This window comes from Struthio camelus, chromosome 22 (assembly GCF_040807025.1).
Source record: "Struthio camelus isolate bStrCam1 chromosome 22, bStrCam1.hap1, whole genome shotgun sequence".
NCBI lineage: Eukaryota > Metazoa > Chordata > Aves > Struthioniformes > Struthionidae > Struthio > Struthio camelus.
The window spans coordinates 118,949-141,187 of record NC_090963.1 but is presented as its reverse complement, the minus strand read 5'-3'; the positions used below and the strand labels follow the sequence as shown (position 1 = coordinate 141,187).

Here is a 22,239-nt window from a genome sequence, read left to right as displayed (position 1 = left end):
ATGCCCTGCTTGGTGGGTGGAGTAAAGACCAAGAGGGCGCCCTGCTGCAGCAAGCCTCACTCTGTGTGGCTCACGTGTCCCAAGGTGCTGAGCTGCCAGTGCTGAGGGACGAGGACCGAAGTGTGGTACCTCTGTGTTGAGGAGACAGAGAGATTAAGGAGGATGTTTTCCCTCAACTAGAAACGGAGGGTGGAGCACTCTCCATCACTGACTTCCTTTAAGGGCTCACACAGACGGTGGTGCTTGTTCCCAGAGGACCGTACCTGCAGCAGGGTGCACTTATGACCAGCTCTGCCCATGAGGCCTCTGTTCTTGCGACCTCGAACAAATTTTACCCCCTCCCCCCCGCCCAGCTGCCCCCTGAGCAAAGTGGAAGCGAAGGGCGAAGTAAAGTACTGTGAGTTCATAGGTGAAAGTGGTACCGCAGAACTTACTCTGTTGCAAGGATAGCACGCAGGATGTACCTGCAGTCAATTGGAGGAAATGCTACAGGGAACTGTAGGCTGGAAACGACCCCCAAGCCATGTGCTTGGCCCTTAGACCAGTGGTGGAAATGAAAAGAGTTCATCCCAAAGCGATAGGCACAAGTGATTTAAATTGCAAACCCACAATACCCTGAGTAGATGATTGCTGCCATACCGATGTGACCTAGAGGATCTCTGCGTTGCTGAATTGTGAAATGTAGGAAACGTGATATGAAAGAAAGGAGCGTGGAAGAAAAATAAGTGTAGAAAAAAGAAACTCAGATTTAAAATAATGTCACTTCAGAGGATGCCAGCAGGTGGGTAGCCTATTACGGAAGAAAATCTTACCAAAGTGCAAAGACAAGTATTTGAGGAATGCTTTGGTGTCCGTACATGGGAACTCCCGGCTGAACTCTGATGCAGGAACATTCTCTCACTACAGAACCATTCTTGTATTATCACTAACATAAAATTATGTTAACTTGTATAAGGTATTCCGATAATATTGAATTATTCAGATTTATATAAGGAGGATAAAATGCACCACTTGAACATAATTGCCCTACTGTGCATAACTGACAAACATTTCTACTGACTGGTTTGACATTATATTGGCTTCCTAAGCTATGCTTGAGAAACCCAGCTCACTTCTCACTGCTGAATCTTCTCACTTCCAATGTTTTCAAGTCATCCTGTTTGCTGTTATCCTAACTAAGCAAACCATGTGCTGCCCACAGATGTTACTCGTATTTGCTAATCTGGTATTTATGTTGTCATTTATTCTTTCTCCTAAGGTTACTGCATACTATGTCCTGTAAATCTCATTGTGAAGTAAGATGCTTAGCCCTACCGACAGTTAAAATGAAACACTGCTCTCTCCACAGCAGGGTCTGAGAACCAAGCAGGCACTGGAGAAGTCAGTACTGGTCCTGTACAGAACGGACTGTACAGTCCCTGATGCTGTGAACGGCTTCACAAAGACAGTCCCAGCTAGTACCTCTGCAATAATTAGGCCGAAAGGCAGCCAGCTGGCACAGTAAGAAAGAAGTGAGGTACAACTTTTTCATGCCCCTGGCATCTGAAAGGTTCGACAACTGTCTTTCTCTCTTGTGCTGCTTGGAACAGAAGGCACATTAATACTGTGCTTCAATTCTTCAAAATCCTTGTACTGATAATAGATATATTGAAAGGAAATAACTATCTCAAACGTGTAATATTAGGTGATTCTAGCTCCTGCATGCTGTGGGTCAGTCTCCTATCCTTAATGTTTTGCTCATGTTAACTCTGTTATAATAACTACACAGTGAAGTCATGTTCAGTTTCCAGGCTTTTTATTAGGAAATACATTTTTTTGGTAGCTCTGATATTAGGTCTGAGATAGATTCTGCTTCTTAGCCAGAGAAGTCATCAAGGCTGGTGGTTTCTGTTTTCGGTGTTATGTTTTCCCCTCCTCCCTATTTTAGGGATATGTAAATAGGCAAAAATACTTATGTAGCTTCAGGTGCAAGTGCATCTTCATCGCCAATGCAATACATGTATTTGCATTGTGTATGTGTGTTTCTCTGTTGTCCACCCCACCCTCCAATGCCTTTAGACTTTTTGGAAATTTAATATCTCTGGAAGTGTCCCAGGACTGAATTAATATTTTGTGTTTGTTAGTGAAAAGAACAGGCAAAAAGGCAGGATGGCTCAAGAGAAATGAGGATGTGGAAATGGAAATTGCCACATCTGAGGGGGAAGCAAAATGCAGATCGCTCCAAGTGTACACGGACAGTGACTGTATAATCTCCATCCCAGAACACTAAAAGAACTGGAGCATGAAATTGCAGGTCTAGCAGCAATGATCTGTGCGTATCTCTCAGTGCAGGAGCGCTGCCATGTCAGTCGAGAATAACAAATGAGAAGGGAGGGAACGTGATCCGGTCCACGGCAGACCTGTCTCTCTGATCTAAATAACGCGCAGGGCTCAGCGCGTGTTTTGCACATCAGAGGGCCTGGAACTGAATGAACGCAGTATAAAATGCGACCCACGCTTAGCAAAGGTAGATCGTAACACGCTCGCCTCCTACTTCCTTTTTCTTGCAAGGCAGATGGCTTCGCAGATAACGGCAGCGCAGTGAATCAGGTCTCTCTGGATGTCGGCCGAACCGCGGATACAGAGCCATAGGGAAAGTTCCTAGTTCAGGATGGTAAAGCAGGTGCAGAGCTCACTAAAGGAGAGGAAAACGGGGGGCGGCAAGAGGTGCTGAAAGAAGGAAGCTAGGGATGGAGTCGCGAAGGAAGGAGTTTTGAGCTCAGCCCGGCTTTGGACCTTCTTCATAAGGAGTGAAAGCCGGGGGCCGTCCCTGGAGGAGAACAGGGCGCAGCTCCTTCGGGAGGAGCTGGGCGCCTCTGCGAGCCGCAGCAGCGCCGGCCGCGCGGACCGCCGGGCCGAGAGCTGCTGCCCAGCGCGGCGGGCGGGCAGCGGGAGGCAGCCAAGGGGGGGCCGGGGCCGGGGCCGCGAGGGCCGAAGGGAAGGCGGCGGTGCCCAGGAGGCACCCCCAGCGCCAGCCGCAACGGCAGGCCGGGGCCCCGCCCCCTCGCCCCGGCCCCGCCCCGCGCTGACGCACGGCAGGGGCGGGGCGCGGCGCGGCGCGGCGCGTGCCTGCGTGCGTGCGTCCGCGCGTGCGGGGCGGGGCGGGGCCTGGCCTGCCCTGCCGGGAGGGGGAGGGCGCACGGGAGGAAGGAGGAAGCCGCCATCTTGGAGCGTCGAGTCGCCATAACAAGGCACCAAGGGGGAGCGAGAGGATTTTATACCTGAGCGAGGGGGGAGCGCGGCTGGTGGCGGTGAGGACGGGCCAGGGCGCCGGGGCGGGCGCGGGGCCGCGGGGAGCGCAATGGAGGCCGCCGCCGCCCGGCCGAGCCTCGCGGCCTGCGCCGCGTCGCGGGAGCGGCGGGGCCTGGCCCGGGCCTGGCGGCGCTGAGGGGCCGCGGGCCGGGCGGCTGCGGCCGGGGCGGTGCGGGAGGCGGCGGCGGCGCGGCGGCGGCCGCGGCGCTCGCTGCCGGCCCGAGCGGCGGGGCCGCGGGCGAGCGGGCGCTTCTCCATTGTTCGCGGGCGGGAGGTGCCGGTATGGCGCAGCTGCGTTGCGCGGGCGGCGCGGCCCCGCCGCCGGGCCCGGGGCGACGCCGCGCTGCGGCCTGGCCCGGGGTGGCGGCAACAATGGGCGCCGCGGGGGTTCCCGCGGCGGGGCCGGCTGGGCGGCCGCTTTGTGCCGCCCGGCTGGGCCGCGGAGCGGTGTGTCGTATCTGCTGCCGGCGGAGGAGGGAGCGGCCGGGGGGCGGCTGCCGCGCCTGCCTACGTGGGCTGCCTCGGCAGGGGAAGCCCGGGGTGCGGGGGCCTCTTTGCGGTCGGACCGCCAGTTTGTGAAATGGTGGCGCTGCTTGTTTTGGACGTGGAGGTGTGCCGGGCCTGGGGAGGTTGTGTGCTGCCTTTCAAAGGATGAGCACGAACGAGGGAGGCTAGAGGACTAGAACTCCCTTTAATAAAAACATTGGAGGAACTCTTGTTGGTGTATCCGGAGTTTTTAGGTGACTCGTCCGTTTGGGTGTGAAAGTAAGGTTAAGGGGGGCTGTCTTTTCAAAGAAGATGTTTAAACCGTGCTTCTAGCCAGGAAACTAACTAGGAAATAATCTTAATTCTAATAAGCTTGAAGTTATGCTATGAAGCTATAATCAATACGCTGGGAAACAGCTGAACAATTCGAGAAGAGTTTGAATTCCGTTTCTATCTGCTTTCCTAAGTATAGTATTTATGTCACTTTAAACTTCAGATGCCAGTATCTGTTTTAAATCTGTGTTTTAGTCGCTGAGGAGTATGCATTTTTTTGGACGTTGAACTTGGCAATCATCAGCCTGCTGGTTTTCCCTTTGTATTGTCCCAAGATGCAGATGCTTTGCAATGAGAAATGTTACCTGCAAGCCTACTTTCTGTTCCTCTAAAAAAGTTTTAGACTAGGGAGTGTCTTGGCTCCCTATTACCATCATAAGAAGAGTTTTTCAACTCTGGCCATGTACGTGCTATATGTAAGATACAAGCTTTATATTATCTGCATATGTTTTTGTCGACTCTTTTGTTAAGTATGACGTCACTGTCAAGTTACGCATTCGAATGTTATCTTTTGAGCGCGGTATGGATTGTTAGTGACAGCTGGAATGTAACGTCATGCAGCACACAAGCAGGAAGCTGCGTACCTAGTGTACATGTGTTTATTCATTGCTTCAGACTAGAGATGAAAGAACAGTTTAGGTGCAGTCATTTAGACTTAACAAAGCAGGAAGCTGCTGTCAGTTCAGCTTGATGATGTCATAAGTTTTGCTCTTCTGAATGATTTATAAATGTTTAAGTTGGGTATTGGTTTAAAGTAAGCTGACTAAACTAATTTTTGGGGGTGGATGAGGGAAAACTTCCAAGTCACTCCTGTAGTTGGTTGGGTTTTTAAGATGGTATGTCATCATTCCTATTTCTAGTTGAAAGGACAAGTCAGAGTATCTTAAGGGTCTTTTGAATTCTGCCTATAATGTCCATTCGATATTGTGGTCTTACTTTCTGTCATAAACTTCTGTGTGATGTTGTTGCTTAGTGTTTTATGGCTGCTCTGCTGTGTCCCAAAGGTGGGTGCATTTCAAGGATAGGCAAAGCAGCTGATATAATTCATGCCTACTTTACAAGGGGGCTAGGTAGTATTTTTCAAGTGATTAATCCCAGGAAGGCTGCTGAAAGTTCACAAAATGATCTCCGGTGACCTACAGTGTTGCACTCAGCTTTATAGCAAGGGAAAACAGTTTGGTGTGTTTGGGGTACTTAAACCGAGGAAATAGAAAAGCAGGTACTTTGTGTTGCATGCTGCCTGAGAAGAAGTGATTTTTAGGTAATGCATGTTATTGCAGGCAGTTTTACAATATAAACAGATGCAAATTCCATAGGCAAGAAATCCACATATTAATTGTTGTCATCTGCTTCTTTTTCAGATTGAAGCAAGTGAATTTGGATATAACTCAACTTTGTTAGAGGGCTTTTTTTAAAAAAAAAAAAGTTGATCCACAGTGCATCAGAGCAAGTTACTGCTTTACTTTTGAGTGACTTACAGGTGCTTGCCTGCATTGCAATAAAGGACTCATATATTGAGCAAGACTTATTTATCTCTTCATTTTGGAGAGTCTAATAAACTGTTATTACAGTTTCTGTACTGACTTTCAAAGTTTTGAAGTCTAAAAAGACATCTTTAAAAATAAAAACATGAGCACGGCCAGAACAGAGAACCCTGTTATAATGGGTCTATCCAGTCAGAATGGGCAGTTGAGAGGCCCTGTTAAACCCAGCGGGGGCCCAGGAGGTGGAGGCACACAGACTCAGCAACAGATGAACCAGCTGAAAAATGCCAACACAATCAATAACGGCACTCAACAGCAAGCACAGAGTATGACCACCACTATTAAGTAAGTATTCATGTAAATACTAAATAACGTTAGCTGACGTAAAAATAACATTTAAATTTCATGCATGGGAAAGTGTAATTGGTTTCTTGTATTTAAAAAGTTTTTTATTCTATTGTTTTATGATATTGGTGACAGAGGTGTCCTGTGACATGCATTTAAAAAAAGAAAGGATTTTCAGGTGTGAGCGTCTCTCTGACAGTGGTCTTTAGTAATTTAGTAGTTGTGAAAATTGAATTTGGTACTTTGTTTTTCAAAGCATATAGTCACTTGACAAAAGTAGCACTAGACTGAGCAGCATCATCCTGTTTCCTTTGCTTGTTGCAAGCAGTAGGAGAAGGGAATTGGGGAGCGTGAAGGAACTGAATTGAGATTTAAGACAGAGGAGGAAGTACCACGTAGCCTTAGCCTAGTTGTGTGTGGTTTTCATTTATTTGTTGTAGATGTCTGTCATGGTGAGAAATTCTTTAAAATCAGTTATCTTTTCTCATTCATCTTAAGCAAGTCACTTTTCCCATTAAGTTCTGTGAATTAAACAGTAGTGTGCACTCTCCGCAATGGAACACTATACGGTTTTTCATTAGTCAGAATCCGAGTCAAACTACTATGGTTCCATTATGATATTCTACATTGCTTTTATCTGTCCTCCCATCAAACTGTTTTTGGAACTATGCTAATAAAACATGAATATACTGGTTGGAAATTCTCATGGTTTTGGAAGATTCACGCAGTACAGCAACGTGGGACTCTTCCCCCCCCCCCCCAATGGTTACCCAGAATAAAAAACAATCTGGTATTTTGTTATCAGTTATTTGTGAAGAAAATGCTGGATGTAATAATAGAGCACATAGTGGACTATTCTGATTTGTAAAGTTTGCTTGATTTGCTTCTGTTTTTTCATAAAGTGAGTTGATCTGAGCACAAACTAGTGGGTTAAACTAATCAAAGTTCATTTGCAACTGGCAGTGAGGAAGAAAAGACCTTGTTCTCTTCTGTGCATTACTGTGTGTGCAGTGACTTTTGAGAAAGGGCCGGTGTCTAAATTCCATTGAGAGTAGAAGGCAAAATTTGATGGACTAGTGACACGTGTGTATTACTTAAGTGTCTCCCAGAAAGTGTGTTTATCTGCACACGTTATTTCTAAATTAAGACCAGATGATACCTGGGCAAGAGATTTTTGTTTTTCGGATTTTTTTTTTATTTGTTTGTTTCCAACTGGTGAAATACTTATGTGCATTGATTATAGCCAGTTTCTTTTTATGACTAATTCAGTGCTCCATTTTTAAATCGATGTTCTATTGGTTTAATATAGTGCCTTAAAAATGGGACTTGCATCGTGACTGGATAAAGATTTCACAAATTCTTTTTTGGACTTGGCAGACTGCTGAATTTCTCTATTTACGGTTTCCTGCCTGTTGCATCCAGCTTAGCTCAGAGAAGACATGAGCTCATATGTTTAGATGCTTTTAGTCTCCCAGAGGTGAAAATACTACTTCTTAAAACTGCTGCTAAGAAAATCAAAAAACAAAATGAAATATTTAAAACAGTGGGATGTTTTCTTGTTTTGTTTTTTTGTTTTTTGTTTTGTCATAGACCTGGTGATGACTGGAAGAAGACTTTAAAACTCCCTCCAAAGGATTTGAGAATCAAAACTTCGGTAAGAATGTTTGAATTGTAAGAATAAATTTTGAAGAAAAAGACGTAGGAGAGACTGCACTGACAAAATATTTCTCCTAAGCAGAGTTTCAAAAGCAATTCAGTTCTTGCTATTTCTAAAGGAAGATTAGTGCGTTCTTACAGTTGCATGGAGAGATGTTTCTCTTGTAAAGCTTCAAATTTGCATTATATTTTTGGGTTTTTTTGAGTATTGTCGCATGAGATTGATTCTCAGTGTCTCCTGCAAAGCAGATCAAAAGGTGTCGGTGCATATTCACAGTTGCCAGAAAGCTAATATTTACTTCTCCATTGTGTTGTTGCATAGATTAGTGGGAACTCTTACATAGTAATGGAACGTGCTTTGTGTACTTCCTGCATAAGTAATCTCTCATCGAGTCAGACCAATCTACAGCTGTGGCTTCTGTGACCTAATCTTTTGGATGTGCTTTTTTTGATTATTCAGGATGTGACCTCCACAAAAGGAAACGAGTTTGAAGATTACTGTTTGAAACGGGAGTTGCTGATGGGAATTTTTGAAATGGGCTGGGAAAAACCATCTCCTATTCAGGTTGTTACAAAGCAGACTGGTTATAAGCAGCAGCTTAATTTGTAATAATTTATTGAAATTTTTATTCCCACTTAAGCGTTGGATAATCATGTCAGGATTTGGGAAGACTGGGGGATTGGACAGTAGAACTTGGTGATACTTTGGGGAAAGGGAGAAATTCTTACACCAAACTAAATCTTAGCCACTGAGTGCCATAGAAATGGGACTGACTTATGCTTTAAAGAAACTGTTTTGATTTTCCTTTTCCCTGTAGAGACGTTAGTATTTTAATCCCCTGTTCAGCAGCATCCTTCAAACAAACAAATAGTTCCCGTGAGAACAATGCTTTTTCTGTACGTTTTTTGGAAACTTTTATTTGACTTGCCTGCCATAGGTTGCAAGTCGTTAATTGTTACAAAGATATCTGTACAACTCTATCACGCTTTTTAATCTTAAGCATCTGGAAGGAGGCACAGTAGAAGATATAGGAGGGAGGTTAATATGTTAGCAAATTTACCTTTCTGTCCCTCCATCTGGCTTTTAATGCTCGTTCTTAATGTTGCTGACATGCAAACTTTGGGAGATTTTTGCACTCTCTCTTAATTGCTCTTTGGAGGATTATTGTTGACACAGCTGGTCCATTTTATCTGCTTAAGGCACAGAAAAAGCCATGGCTTTTAGTCAAATTAAGTGCTTTAACAGAGATTCTGACCTGCTGCCTTTCCCATGTGACAAAGTTGAGGGGCTTGGGTTGTTTAGAGGTTGCTATAAAAGAAAGCAAGGTTTAGGACTGTGTTTAGATGTCTGAAGTTTCAGAAGGAAAGCCTGCTGGTTTTTGTGATAGATATGTCCCAGAAACATGCAGGTTTGAAACTGCGTGAGCTGAAACGTTTCTCATGTCAAGATATAGATGGTTATCTTTTTGCATGGGAGGAGTGAGTTAGTGACTCTGTGTCCTCGCTTTTTTTCTAATTTTTCGCTTTTTTCTAATCCATCAATATAGGTTTAAACATCCACACAGTACCTGGTTGCTGATTCCCTTATGACCAGGGGAAACGAGGGTGTTAAATGAGATAGTGGAAGCAGAACTATTGCTTTGTTGGGGGAACTCTTTCCTGATAGGTTTAACTCCTTCCTGTCAGGAGGCTAGAATACACAGCTGTAGGGTATTGTGCTTATGGGAAAAATAGACTTAAAGTGATACTGTTAGTGAGGGGAGTTGACTTCTGCTAGGCTCTTAAGTGAGCATGGCTTGTAATTGCTCGTGCACCAACTGTCATTGCATTTCAGGAGGAGAGCATCCCCATTGCTTTATCTGGTAGGGATATCTTGGCTAGAGCGAAAAATGGAACAGGCAAGAGTGGAGCCTACCTCATTCCCTTACTTGAACGGCTAGACTTAAAGAAGGACAATATACAAGGTCAGTTGAGATGGATTTTGATGAGCTCCATGTGGGTAATGGTATTGGTTACCTATTTAGCACACTTGAATCTAAAACTGATTGTTGAAATTCTCTCAGAAGTGTAGGTTTTCTGCTCGCATTTTCAAAGAAAGCTATGGGGAGTGGTGGAGAGAAGGTGGAATTTTAAAAGTCCCACAGTGGCTTTCAAAAATCTGAAATGGAGGATGTCCTGTGAACTTTGCTATCTTGTCCTTTGCTATCTTGTCCTGAAGAGTGGATTTGGAGTGCTAAGCAAGTGTGGTTGGTGGCTGGGGGCCTAAGGCAGAAGGGGATTATCAAGGAATGTAGCACTCCTAAAGTCTGTATCTGCTCTAAGGATAAGTATTTCAGATAAATGTGTTATTAGTAACTCACATTGAGACTTTTAACTTTCAGCAATGGTGATTGTTCCCACCCGTGAGCTAGCCCTGCAGGTCAGTCAAATCTGTATCCAAGTCAGCAAACACATGGGAGGTGCCAAAGTGATGGCAACAACAGGAGGAACCAATTTGCGGGATGACATTATGAGGCTTGATGATACAGGTTGGAGAACTTTTGCTATGCTACAGTTGCTGTTTATTCACAACTTTTAAAATGTGGCAGTGGAATTTCTGCCTTTGAGTTGTTCACGTGTTGCTGTTTGCCTGTCACAGAGCAGACTCTAATAGCATTTATTCACTGTGTGTGTACGGTGGTTGTTCTCTCAAACTGTTCATGTGAAACCTGGCTGTGACCGCCAGAAACTCTTTGCATTATTTTAGTCACCTAACCTTTTTGCTCTTCCAAACTTACAGTGCATGTGGTGATAGCTACCCCTGGGAGAATTCTCGATCTCATCAAGAAAGGAGTAGCAAAGGTTGAGCATGTCCAGATGATAGTATTGGATGAGGCAAGTTGCTCATGTTAAACGTTTTGGAATTTTAACACTGAATTAAAGCAATGATGTATTTCAGCGAGCCTCCTTGTTATGCACAGCAATAAAACTTTGGTTAGAGACACTGTAAAGTTAATCCATTTTTGAATTGTTCTGAGAAAGTGTTTTGGCAAAATTATTGATCTGCATCTGGATCTTTTGGGTGAATCTTTTAGCAAAGCAACTTAGAAAAAATTGCATTTCGTGTATTCCTTGCTATTCCTATGGGATAGGTTAACAGCCTGTTCTGAAGTGAGGGAGTGTACTTCATTTGACTTCAGATTATAGTAAGATGAGTTGTGCTTGCAACATAATTTTATAAAAGCTGATGTATGAATATCCATTAGAGCACAAGTTTCTGAATGAGAGGTTGAGAAGATAGTTGTGTGAAAGCTCTTTGACGAATCTGGTAGGAACCCTGGTAGCTGCTTTCAGTGTAGATTCCCGTGCTGTTTGTTGTTCCTCAGATTGATTCTGTTTAAATCCAGGTGCTGAAAACCAGAAAAGGTAAAAAATTTTTTTTTTCTTACTCTGGGATAACCAAAAAAAGAATCCCATCTGTAGCAGCTAAATTAAACTTTTTGGAGCATGTTACTAGGATTTGGGGCAGGTGCTTCACAAAGACAGGTAGAATACTCTGGATGTTTTGTTTTTTTTTCCGATGAAATATGACTAGAAGATTGAAGCTTGCACCATTAAATTGATTTGCTTCCTCTTCTCTTACAGGCGGATAAGTTGCTGTCTCAAGACTTTGTTCAAATAATGGAGGACATTATTCTCACGCTACCTAAAAACAGACAGATTTTGCTCTACTCAGCCACTTTCCCTCTGAGTGTACAGAAGTTCATGGTAGGTGCAGATGTATTCATAAACACATTGATCGTGGTGATTGGCACACAAAGTGCGTGAATGAGTGATACATAACTGTTAGTGCTCACTTACTTATGCATGCAGGCTTTACCTGTTCTAAATCGAGAACAGAAGTGTCAAATTAGTTTTGCCACTTTATTAAAGAACAGTAACGGGAAAGCTAGATAAGCACAGTTCTTGCATAAAAGGCACCGTTTTACTTTTTATATAGTGGTTACATGCAATCTGCACTGATTTGCTTCCAAGAGGTGCTGCTCCCTGGCCTGCTCTGTTGCCTTAGATTTATAAATAATACTTTGTGACATTTTACACACCTTATTTGTTGTATGTGTAGCCTGAGAGTGGCTATGTGGTGCATACTTGCCAGGGAGAAACTTAATGCACTGAGGATGAGAAGTCCTTTCGCTGTTTTGCACGTGGATATGCCTGCTTTATCTGTAGCTTGAAATTCTCTCTTTTAGAATTCCCATTTGCAGAAACCATATGAGATTAATCTGATGGAGGAGCTGACCTTGAAGGGAGTTACCCAGTACTATGCCTATGTAACTGAGCGTCAGAAAGTACACTGCCTCAATACGCTGTTTTCCAGGGTAAGCAATAGGATTTGGTAAGGGACGTACAGAAGCTTTTTTCCTTGAAAGCAAAGAATAAGGTTTAGGGTAATAAAGATTGGCCAGCTATGTTTTTTTTTATTATTTTTTCCATGCCAAAAAGTGCTGACCTTACTGTATAAGCTGAAGCTAAAAATACGTGCTGCTTGTTCTGTAACTTCACGTTCTGGAACGATACTAATTTTTGTGCAAAAATATGTACTGTTTAGGTTACCTGCGGCATACCTGTTTTGCCGCCTTCCTAGAAACGACTTAAGAGTTCTTATGTCTTAGACCGCTCATTAGTAAAACGCTACGGTTACTGAACACGTTACTTTTATGTTCAGCTCCAGATTAACCAGTCGATCATTTTCTGCAACTCCTCTCAACGGGTTGAATTGCTAGCCAAAAAGATCTCCCAGTTGGGCTATTCCTGCTTCTATATCCATGCTAAAATGAGGCAGGTGAGTATGGAGTTACGGTAGTTTATCTATCTCCCTCCCTCCCCTTCTACTCCGTGCCTGAGGTAAGTTTCTTCCCAGGCTTAGTGTAGCTGATCACTCAGGAGTTCTTCCGGTCAGGTTACTTGAATCCGGTATAAGCACAAGCTGCTGGCAGAAGACAGTTTTTATTGCTGCTGTCTCCCTTTTGCCAGCATGGGGAGCCGTGGTGGGTGATTTGGTGCTTGGTGTGGATATGCAAACAGTAGTAAATCTTGCCCTATGTATACAGGGGAGTCAGTAAGTTGGGGCAGCGGCTTTGATGAAAATTTTTGGTGACAGCCCCAATTGGTACATAATGACTTGTACCCGTGGCTTTGGTGTAAACTATGCGAAATACCAATGTAGCTTAACTGGCGCAAGGGATTCCTTTGACTGTAGATTAGTTCTCGTGTTCTCTAGCTTCATGCTCTGTTACCTTGTTACCAGCAAGTGCGCTAAGTGACGTTAGCAAAAGGTTCAAATGCCTCTTGTAACACAATAGTACTTTGAAGTATTTTTCCATATTTATAAGCTAGAGTAAATTCCAATAAAAGCTTCAGATGAGATCTAGCTTGCTGTTCACTGGACTGACAAGCAAAGCAAATGTTTCTTGGGCCATAAGCAGACCGGTAATTATTCAGACAGAAATAGACGCCTCATTGGTGTTGAGAATTTGCAAATGGGTTTCTTTTTTTGGTTAGTTATTAGTTGATCTTTGTGGCAAAATGTGAGGTGTGTTTGTGTGGAAGGCTGCAATTTGTTCATTTCAGGTGTGTGTTTCACCCTCTCAGAGGGATATAATTTAATCTTAGCATGGCCAAAATGACTTATTTGTCAGAGGGGGAGAGTCTTTAGAGAATATTGACTCCTCCCATCACAAATTCTGAATCAGTAATGAAAAATACTCAGTGGAAAACAAAGTTAGTGCAAAATTCAGTTTTTAGAAGAGAAGCGTTTCCATACTTAATGCAAATAATCACAAATTGAATTCTAGCACATAAAATGAATAAAGCATGTATGGAATTTAGCAGGGGGCTGGAGGGAGACAGTAGTCAGAATACCAGAAATGAAAATAAAATTTGAGCAAAGAAAACTTTATTTGGTAAAATTGTATTTCCATGGAGCCAAAAACACAGTCCTAGCTGTTTTATGTCATAAAACACAGTCCTAGCTGATTTCTTGTGCTTTCATGTATGCTAGTTCCTGTGCTTAATGCTGGCAGAAATTGGTATGAGATGTTTCTTATTGGGGAGGCTAAGGCAGGGGTATTTACTACAGAGGCCGCTTTGTTACTTGATGCCATTCCTATTAGTACAAGTCTACAGTTAATTTAACTTCCTTTATGTAGGTTTAACTGAATAATTACTTAAAATACTCCTATTTTGAGCTGACTGAGGGAAGTGCGTGAGGGTTTTGAACCCAGTTAGTTTTGTGTCTTCGTCTAAAAGCGGTGCCTACGAGGGTCTCTTTGGTCTTTAGGGCATGTGGGTAAGAAGTCCTAAGAAATATGTACTAATAGTTTTGTTGTGACTCAGTTGTTCTCAGTAATGACGAGGGGTAGGGATGCACTGGATCGAAGTTCAATGTTCATAACTTCAGTATCTACCTGAAAGTCACAGCTGAGCTTTTCTTTCTTTCCAGGAACACCGCAATCGTGTGTTCCACGATTTCCGAAATGGCTTATGCCGCAATCTTGTTTGCACTGGTAAGAGTTCTTAAACACTTTTCTTTTTTGGAAGGTGGCAATAAAAGGTGGAGTAGCCGTTAACTCTTACCTAAGGGATAACTTGATTTGAAATAAAGCAAAATAAGAGGTTTGGGTAAGAGAATTTTGTCAAGCTTGTATGTAGTAGAGTAAAGATATTCTTGAAGGCTTGTATGTTTTCTCTTTTGTGAGAAACCGTGAAGGTGCAACTTACTAGCAAATCCTGTTACTGTAACTGCTCCCTCCTAATGAGTAATGTACCCTGTATATTTTCACGCATGAGAGCCCTTTAAGTTGTTGGGCCAGAGCTTTATGAAATAACAGCAGAACTGTAGGCAGGACTCCTCGTCTGCAACTAAGATCACCAGAGTACGTTTTACCGATTTTTTTGGGATGTTTATAGCTCATCTTTTCTAAATGTTTTGCAGTTTTGATTGGCTTGTGTATTATCTGAATTCTTCATTGCACAGCCTGGTTGGGTAATAACATAGCACTATCTGCTGATAGCTACATGTATCTGGGTGATCTTAATAAAAAATCATTAGAGGGGGGTGTGTGTGTTTGGGGGGGGGGGGGAACAGTTAAGCTAATTGGGCATAATTTAGATCTTGAATTTGTCCTGACAATGGCAATGCACCTCATGGATAAGGAGATGCTTTTATTTAAAAAAAAAAAAAAAAAAAAGCTCAAAAATAATCTAACCTGGAAAAGTGGGCTTGGTGCTGCTTGCTTTTCCTGCATGGATCTTAAAATCTGCTGTCTTTGTCGTTTTTCTTCTATTTTTCATGCTTAAAAAGGATAAAGAGTGATTAGAAGCCAGAACAGAATTCTATATAAAATGTCACAATACGAGAGGTTTATATTTAGAAACTAGTGCAAGCTACTGTTTGTTATTCTTAATCTTTCCACCTCAAATTCTGTCAGCATTTGATCTTGTTGAAATTAACTTTCTTCATGACCTGGATTGTCTTTCAGATCTGTTTACCCGAGGTATTGATATCCAAGCTGTGAATGTGGTGATAAACTTTGATTTCCCAAAGCTGGCAGAGACGTATCTCCATCGCATTGGCAGATCAGGTGAGAGAAGAAGCGTTTTTTAGGGAAAACTTAGCTAGTAACTGTGATTTTTTTTCTTAGACTTGAATTGACTTATCGGAGAATTACTTTAAGCAGCTCTGATTTTCTGACAAATTTCTAGCATCATACTTGCTTCAGAGAGACAGCCGTATGCGTTTTCAGGTATTGTCTGAGTTGATTATCTTGACAAAAAGTCTGAATAAATGCCTGTGCTCTTGAAACTGGCTTGAACAGTTTACAGTAAAATATACCCTTTTTTCATTAATCTCAAGAGACTTACTGGTGCTTCTGTTTGCAGTTTGGGGAAAATTCAGTTCTGAGAACTGAGCTGCTGTGGTATCTTAAGCATAGTTTTCTTCTGCGGGTGCTCCAAAGTGTTTGTAATGTCTGGACAACAGCAAAATACATTGCTGAGAAAAAGGTAGCAAATGATGGGACTCAGTGTACATGGACTTAGTATTTCAGGCTAGTATCATACTGCTGGGAGGAGAGAAGGGGGAAGAGATGAAAGCACCTTCTGAGAGAGAAGCATACCTTTTCTCTTCTTGTCTGTTACATAACTTAATCATTGACAACACCTATGCTTTTCTGCAGCAAGAACACTTATTGAGTAAAGGCTGGACGCACATCTGCAGTAGTGAAAGGCTTTTAGTTTGTAACTAATAGGTATGTTCATTTGGAACATCTTTAGCCTCTTGGGTTTTCTCATTCCTATAGCAGTGTGAAACTCCGCAGCGACAGGTGATGTGAAGTTTGCAGAACCCTGTGGCAGGGTCTGGGCTCGCTCTTATCATCAGAGAACAATGTGGATCACGCCAGGGCCTGCGGACTTTTTCAATGAACCTTTTATTATTCAGGTTTTCTTTTTTTCCTTTCTCTTCCCAAGGTCGCTTTGGTCATCTTGGCCTGGCCATCAACTTGATCACCTATGATGATCGATTCAACCTGAAAAGTATTGAGGAGCAGTTGGGAACTGAAATTAAACCCATACCAAGCAACATTGACAAGAGCCTGTATGTGGCGGAATACCACAGTGAACCTGTAGAAGATGAGAAACCATAACCATGTGCGTATGTAAATGTCTTCCTGAGTGCAGAAGTCATGTTGGATGAAAGAAGAGCTGACAAATGTGAATGTTGTTGGAGAGGAAGAGGGTGAAGTGATGTGCTGAAGAGACTCTGAATGTGAAAACGAGTTTGAGATAGTCTATCAATGGAAGGGATTCTGTGAGTGTGGTGAAGCAGAGAGGGGAGGGGGAGGAGTTACTTCTAGTCATTTTAATTGAAATGCTGAGCATGTGTTAAGGAGACTAAAGAAATGGGGGCTCGAGAGGCCCGGATAACTTCTGGTAGCCTTGTGAGTTCTTTCTGTATGGCATAGCTTAACAGGAGAAATAGCTGAGGGGCAGAGGGGCAAGCAGTGATGAGAAAGGTGATGAGAGGAGGCAGCTGCTTTGACACATAGCAGCAACAACAAAGCCTAAGCCCCTCGTCAGTTAAAAGGAACAGATTTGAGCTACAAGATGCTTACATCATTTGACTCGGGCCTCTTGCAACTAAAGGGTGAGTAGCAAAGGTGTAGTTCATCTTTATTGCCGCTTGAGGTCTACTTACCTTAAAAGGAGTATGAGGTTTCGCTGTAGGGTACTGTTAAGTGTGGCTGATAACTTTTTGGGAAGAATTGCTGAGTCAGTTCCTTTTGTGAGAAGAAAAGTTGCCCTAGGTTGCAGCCGAGCAAAATAGTTGTAGAGGGTGATGTTTGATCTCTTTTTAATTAAAGACACTATATTGTACAAGATGAGATGATTCAGCTTGGGTTGAAAGAAATTCTTGTGTGTACCCTTCTATTAGAAATCATGAATCGGGGAATCTTGAGAAGGCTACTGAAATTCTTCTCAACTGATAAAAAGTTGCTGCAAAAGCAAGCTTCTAAATTAAGTTAAAATGAACCTATGTCCTTTCTCTGAAAACATTTAAGGATAGCTCTAATCAGTCGCACCAAGCTGATTTGCAGCCTCTGCTTTGCTGGCTGAGCTGTCTCCATGCCTTTTTTCTTGTTAATTAAAACAAACTTGGGGAAAGTTCTTGGGTGCCTTACTCTAAGGGGAAGGGGGGGGGGTGTTATGACCTTGTGTGAGAACTATCAGTATACTACTTCCTTAAGGAGGCAAACCAGAGTGGCCAAGCCCCATAGGTAGAGTTGGGTAGTTGCAGCACCTGTTTCTGAGAGGCAGTGGATCTTTTTAAGCTGTAAGGTTAATTTTGCCTGGAGACAACTTTTATTGCTGATGAACTTGGCCTTGGATTTTCTGTCATGCTAGAGAAGTTCTTCATGCCCGTTGACTCAGCTGCTGGTCTTGTTGTGCACAGTAGCATCCCCTTTGTTGGTTGGAAGAATGTGTCCTCAGCATTCGCTATGCCATGCTTTTGTTGAGCAGGAAGCATTGTTGAAGCCGAGCCGTTCCAAATGATTCAGCTTCCGTTTGCTTTTCTAAAGATGCTACATAGTCAGTGTGATTCGTTTCTGAAGTTCGGGTTATGTATAAAAAGGATTTAACTGTAGGTGTTGTGGGTTTTTTGTTTTTTGTTTTTTGTTTTTCTTTTAGGCTTTGATTACACATGCCAGAAGGTGAAGCCCTTTGATCCAGATCTGTGACACATCGTTTCTTTGGGGATACCCTTCTCTTTGTGGGTTTTTCTTCGTCTTTTCATTTTGGAACTATGAAGACTAAAGAGCTCGGCCTTTTTTCTTTTTAAATTTGGCAGCAAGGAAGAAAGAAGATAAAAGGAGGAATATCTTTTTGTTTTTCCACTTGTTTGCACTGTGTGCTGATTGAACATTAGTTGCACTAACTGCTGGTTTTAAATTTTTTTTCTTTGGGTGGGAGGGGCAGCAAGGGAAGAAGAGAAACCCTGAAAAGAGAAGAATCTTGATGAACACAGGCTTGTCTGCTATTTCAAATTCTCCAACCACCGACTGAGTGCATTTCAACTTCTCCCTGGTTACTCATCTGTTTTTAAGCTAAAGAGCTTGTTACTTATTCGTGCAAAGTGCCTTATGCTATGAGACCATTCAGAACATCCCCTTTCCGACACAGCCCAAGGAATCAACAGCCGTTTTTGTTTCAGGTCAAAGTTCCCCTTTCTTCCCCTTCTCCTCCTCCCCAAGTACTCAAGCCCAGGGCTGGGAGGTGAAATGTATTGGTAATACTACTTTTTTGTTCAACTTTTTTTTTTTTTTTAATTGGAGGAGTTGATATGCATCTGCAGTTCACCCACACTGTAAATACCTGTATTTAAAACAAAACCAACTAAAAATCTGGGCTGATTTAGGTGCAGCATCATAGCTCCAGAAGGAAAGAGTAGCCTGTCATCCTTTGCAGGAGCCATAAGAAAAGCCCTATGCTCTAGCAGAACACTAAAGACTGGTTTCCGTAAGTCTCCATTAGTAGTTACAGCACTTGATATGTAGACTTGTTTCAGAGCCATGGCCCTCTTTCCTCTGGTGCAGTGTGTCCCATAGAAAATCAGATGTGTATATTGTACAAACTTTGTAAATATGATTTTTTTTTTCTGTTTGGGTTCATATATAACTTTTTTTTGATGAAGGTTGCTGGGGTTAAAGGGATTTGACTGATTATGGGAGCAGCTAAAGATGAGAGGGGCTCAGTTTTCTGCAACACTAAACAATGAGAATTGCTCTGACCTCCGTGAAGAGCAGGCCTCTACAAGTGTCCCTTGTCAGGGTAGGTTTGCTCAGGTGCTGGCAACACTGGCCTATACCGCTCTTACGGAAGAGATTACTTGCGGGGCTGCAAGGCCTCAGTCTGTAGCTCAACCAGTTTGAGATGCTCTTCGATTTCCCCCTTAGAAACTTCAGGAACTTTATAAGCTCTGAAGGGGGCCAAGACCTGTGTTCCACCATGGCGTGAGGGAAATCCAGCGGGTGTCAGTGTTGCTGAGCAGTATAGGCATAAGGTGTGGATTTGGGTTTGAAAGAAACCATAGAAAACCAATTTACATGCATAAACTGACAGTTCTGGAGCTTTATGGGATTGATTCACCTCCTGCAGTGTTGTGCATTTTCTGCCCAAAACAACCTCCGTAGAGACTTGTAAGCAGGTAAGGGCGAACCCCTGTTGATGTCAGAAGCTGCAGAAAGCTGCTTGCCATCTTCTCTGTTTTGGCATGAATTGCTATCTGTCATTCTGCATTGTATATTGCTGGAAAATGCTTTCTGGTCAAGTAGTGTTGCTTTAAATTGTGCCCCTCCCAACATGCTTGATGTTTGGCCTGATCTACAGGCAAAAGGAATGAGACAAATCAAAAACCGTAAACTTTTAAAATTCCCTTTTAGCCTGTTCAACAACACTGTCAGGAGGCACCTGGATGAATGCAATCCCTTTTGCTCAGTCATTGTGTATACAGATGCTGCACTCACACCATGCTTGCTTACCTGGATGCAGGAATTTTCTTAATTTCTCCCCGTTTTGACTTCTTTTTTTTAAATACAAGTAAAATTGTTTGGAACTACCAGGCAGACTTGCCCACTGGTTTCCTTGAGGATCATAAATAGAGACCAGGTGCCTCCTGGCAGCAACTTTTCAAGATGGAAAGGTTTTTGTGTTCGAGGTTTTTGTTTTTGTTTTGTTTTGTCAACAGTGACTCCATAATTGTAGCAAATGCTGCACTAGAGTACAAACTCAAGAGCTTGGTCACAGACACTCTGTGAGCCACACAGCTACATCTGACTGGCAGGTACTAAATGTAAACAATTTTGGGGTGCTTTTTTGGGGTGGGGGGTGGGAGTTTGTGGGTGGTAACTTTGACCAAAAGTAAAATCTTGCTCTTGTACTGCAGCCAGCTTATAATTTTCCAGTGAGACAGAAGAGGGATCATTTTAGTGCAACAAAGACATGGAAAATGTAAATAAGTTTTGTATCTTGTCAGGGCATGCACATATAAGAAGAACAAGATAGCTATGCTGAATCAGACGTGTGTGCTCTGCTTGGATTTGTCGTAGGTTAGCCTGGTGCCATGCTTTGATGGTCCCTCTTGAAGCACAGAACTTTTCAATTGAAAGTATTACTTTAAACTTGGCCTCTAATTGAGGATTGGCACTTACCTAGACTATCGGGGGCACCATTTTTAGGTGGCTTCCAGTAAAGAAGGAAGCAGCCTATTTTTTGGTGCGAATAGGCTATCTCTAACAGATGCGATCTTGCAAATGGAAAGATGCTCCAGATGACTAGGATAATTGGATAATCCTAGTCCTTTTTTTTTTTTTTTTCCTTCCCCTTACCTGTGTAAGGAGTGTGTATAAACCTTGGCTTCCTCAGAATCCTGGTGACCTCCTGTTTCTACTGGTCACATAGCAGCCATTACATTTATGCATTGATTGGACTTAGTCTCTGCCTTCAGTGATGAGCCCAAGGTCAAATTCTTTCTCTGACAAAGATGAAGTTAATGAGATTCTGATGTACTCTGCATTTTTCCCCTCAGAAGTCTAAAAGTGTCACCCGGTGAATCTGATGAAATGGAACTTCACAGCCGAGTGAAACGGCTGTGAAGAGGGTGGCGCAAATCTTCAGTCAATTTATTCTAGAAAAACTATAGGCTGGCCTCTGGGTGCGTGCTCTCAGAGGGTACTACAGTTCCTTGGAGGGTTTTTACCGAAGGGAGGGGGGTGGGTCGGTCTCAAATACGTATTTTAATTTCCAGAATGAGATGGGAGCATCTTTCCTTTGCCCTCTGTGACATTGTAGTGGGTAAAAACACGGAAGCTCAAACAAAGATGTTGTGTACATGTTGGTATCAAATCATCTCATTCTGATCCTGTGTTCTTTATTTTTACTGTGGGATGGGGGAGGGTGTCTGCACCAAGAATTTAAAAATGCTTCACGCACTTGAGGTTTTCAAATGACTGGATGCAGATGTGAGCAGACGGCCGTCCTGCGTCTGTTCCTGTTCTAGAGGTTACAGAACTGCCATGCTGCACCTCCAGTGTCACCTTCATGGTGGTTCTCGTGCTGGCACTGGACTGGGTAATGCTATTGGGGCCAAGCAGCTGTTGGTTTTTTGTGAACTTTGTTTCCAGGAACTCTAGCAGTACGACTGCTGCTGTAAAGGTTGGCAAAAGTAGTCTGTGCAAGGAATGTTCTGATTCTATGAACTTCTAGGGGTTTGTTTTGTTTGTTTGTTTTTTGAATCAGGATTTCTCTTTGTAATAAGCTGAGTCTCTGGAGCAAAGAGCGTGCATCCGAGCTTAAAAAAAATAAGGCTTTGGCAGATATTATCCCTTAGGTTTTGCTCAATTCACTGTTGTGTTGCTAACATGTCCCCACATGGAAGCATTGTTAAATTCTGCTGTAGACAAGTTAGGGAAGGGTAAGGAGGGGTGGGGGGAGGGATGGGTTTATTAAGATACAGCCTTGCTGTATTTTAACCAATAATTATGGGAAAGGGGTGTCAGGAGAAGAAAATAGTCACTGTTCCCTTTATTGAAAAAAACTGGAACTTTATTTCAAGGAGGAGAGAAAAAAAAAAAAAGGAATTCAAGTGAGATGTAATAATCCATTGATCCCTAGTCAAGACGTTGGTATTTTACAGATAACCAGAGAACAACATGGACTAGTCCTTCAAAACATTCAGGGGAGGGAGGGGGAAAATTGGCTTTCTGTTAAATCGGTAATTGGCAAACTCTCCAGTGGAGCTGAAATTTTGTTGAGAATGTGTTTCTGTGGATGTATGTGCATTGCAACACTGACTTGTGAAGAGCTTCATGAGTTCAGAGTGCAGAAAAGATGAATGGTAAAATCCTGATTTTGTTAATTAAACTCAATAAAAGCTCCCTGGAACTCCAGATTGGTTTTTGGTATTCCTTTCTTTTAACTGGGCTGAGCAAAAGGCTTGCTTACCTTCCCTTGGTACAAAAAAAACTTCCGTACGTGTCTGTGAATGTTCAGAACTAGTTTTGGAGAAATGTGTCAGGCGGAGGAGTCAGTCTTCAGAAAAGAAGAGCTC

General features: G+C 42.9%; 1 protein-coding gene across 3 annotated transcripts; it reads left to right on the top strand.

Moving 5' to 3' along the window:
- Positions 1 to 3,156: 3,156 nt before the first annotated feature.
- On the top strand, positions 3,157 to 22,078 carry DDX6 (DEAD-box helicase 6). 3 transcript variants are annotated; one of them, XM_068916597.1, is made up of 15 exons: positions 3,171 to 3,290; positions 4,306 to 4,513; positions 5,472 to 5,939; positions 7,530 to 7,593; positions 8,056 to 8,160; positions 9,430 to 9,559; positions 9,977 to 10,123; positions 10,375 to 10,469; positions 11,220 to 11,342; positions 11,825 to 11,953; positions 12,301 to 12,417; positions 14,077 to 14,140; positions 15,116 to 15,217; positions 16,104 to 16,283; positions 17,823 to 22,078. In XM_068916597.1, exons 3-14 carry the CDS (start codon positions 5,740 to 5,742, stop codon positions 16,277 to 16,279), a joined length of 1,452 nt encoding a protein of 483 aa, XP_068772698.1. In that variant the 5' UTR covers positions 3,171 to 3,290; positions 4,306 to 4,513; positions 5,472 to 5,739; the 3' UTR covers positions 16,280 to 16,283; positions 17,823 to 22,078. The 3 variants fall into 3 exon arrangements, with proteins under 3 accessions (XP_068772696.1, XP_068772697.1, XP_068772698.1); XM_068916595.1 differs by lacking the exon at positions 4,306 to 4,513 and having other exon boundaries at positions 3,157 to 3,290; XM_068916596.1 differs by lacking the exon at positions 4,306 to 4,513 and having other exon boundaries at positions 3,170 to 3,287.
- The last annotated feature ends 161 nt before the right edge of the window (positions 22,079 to 22,239 follow it).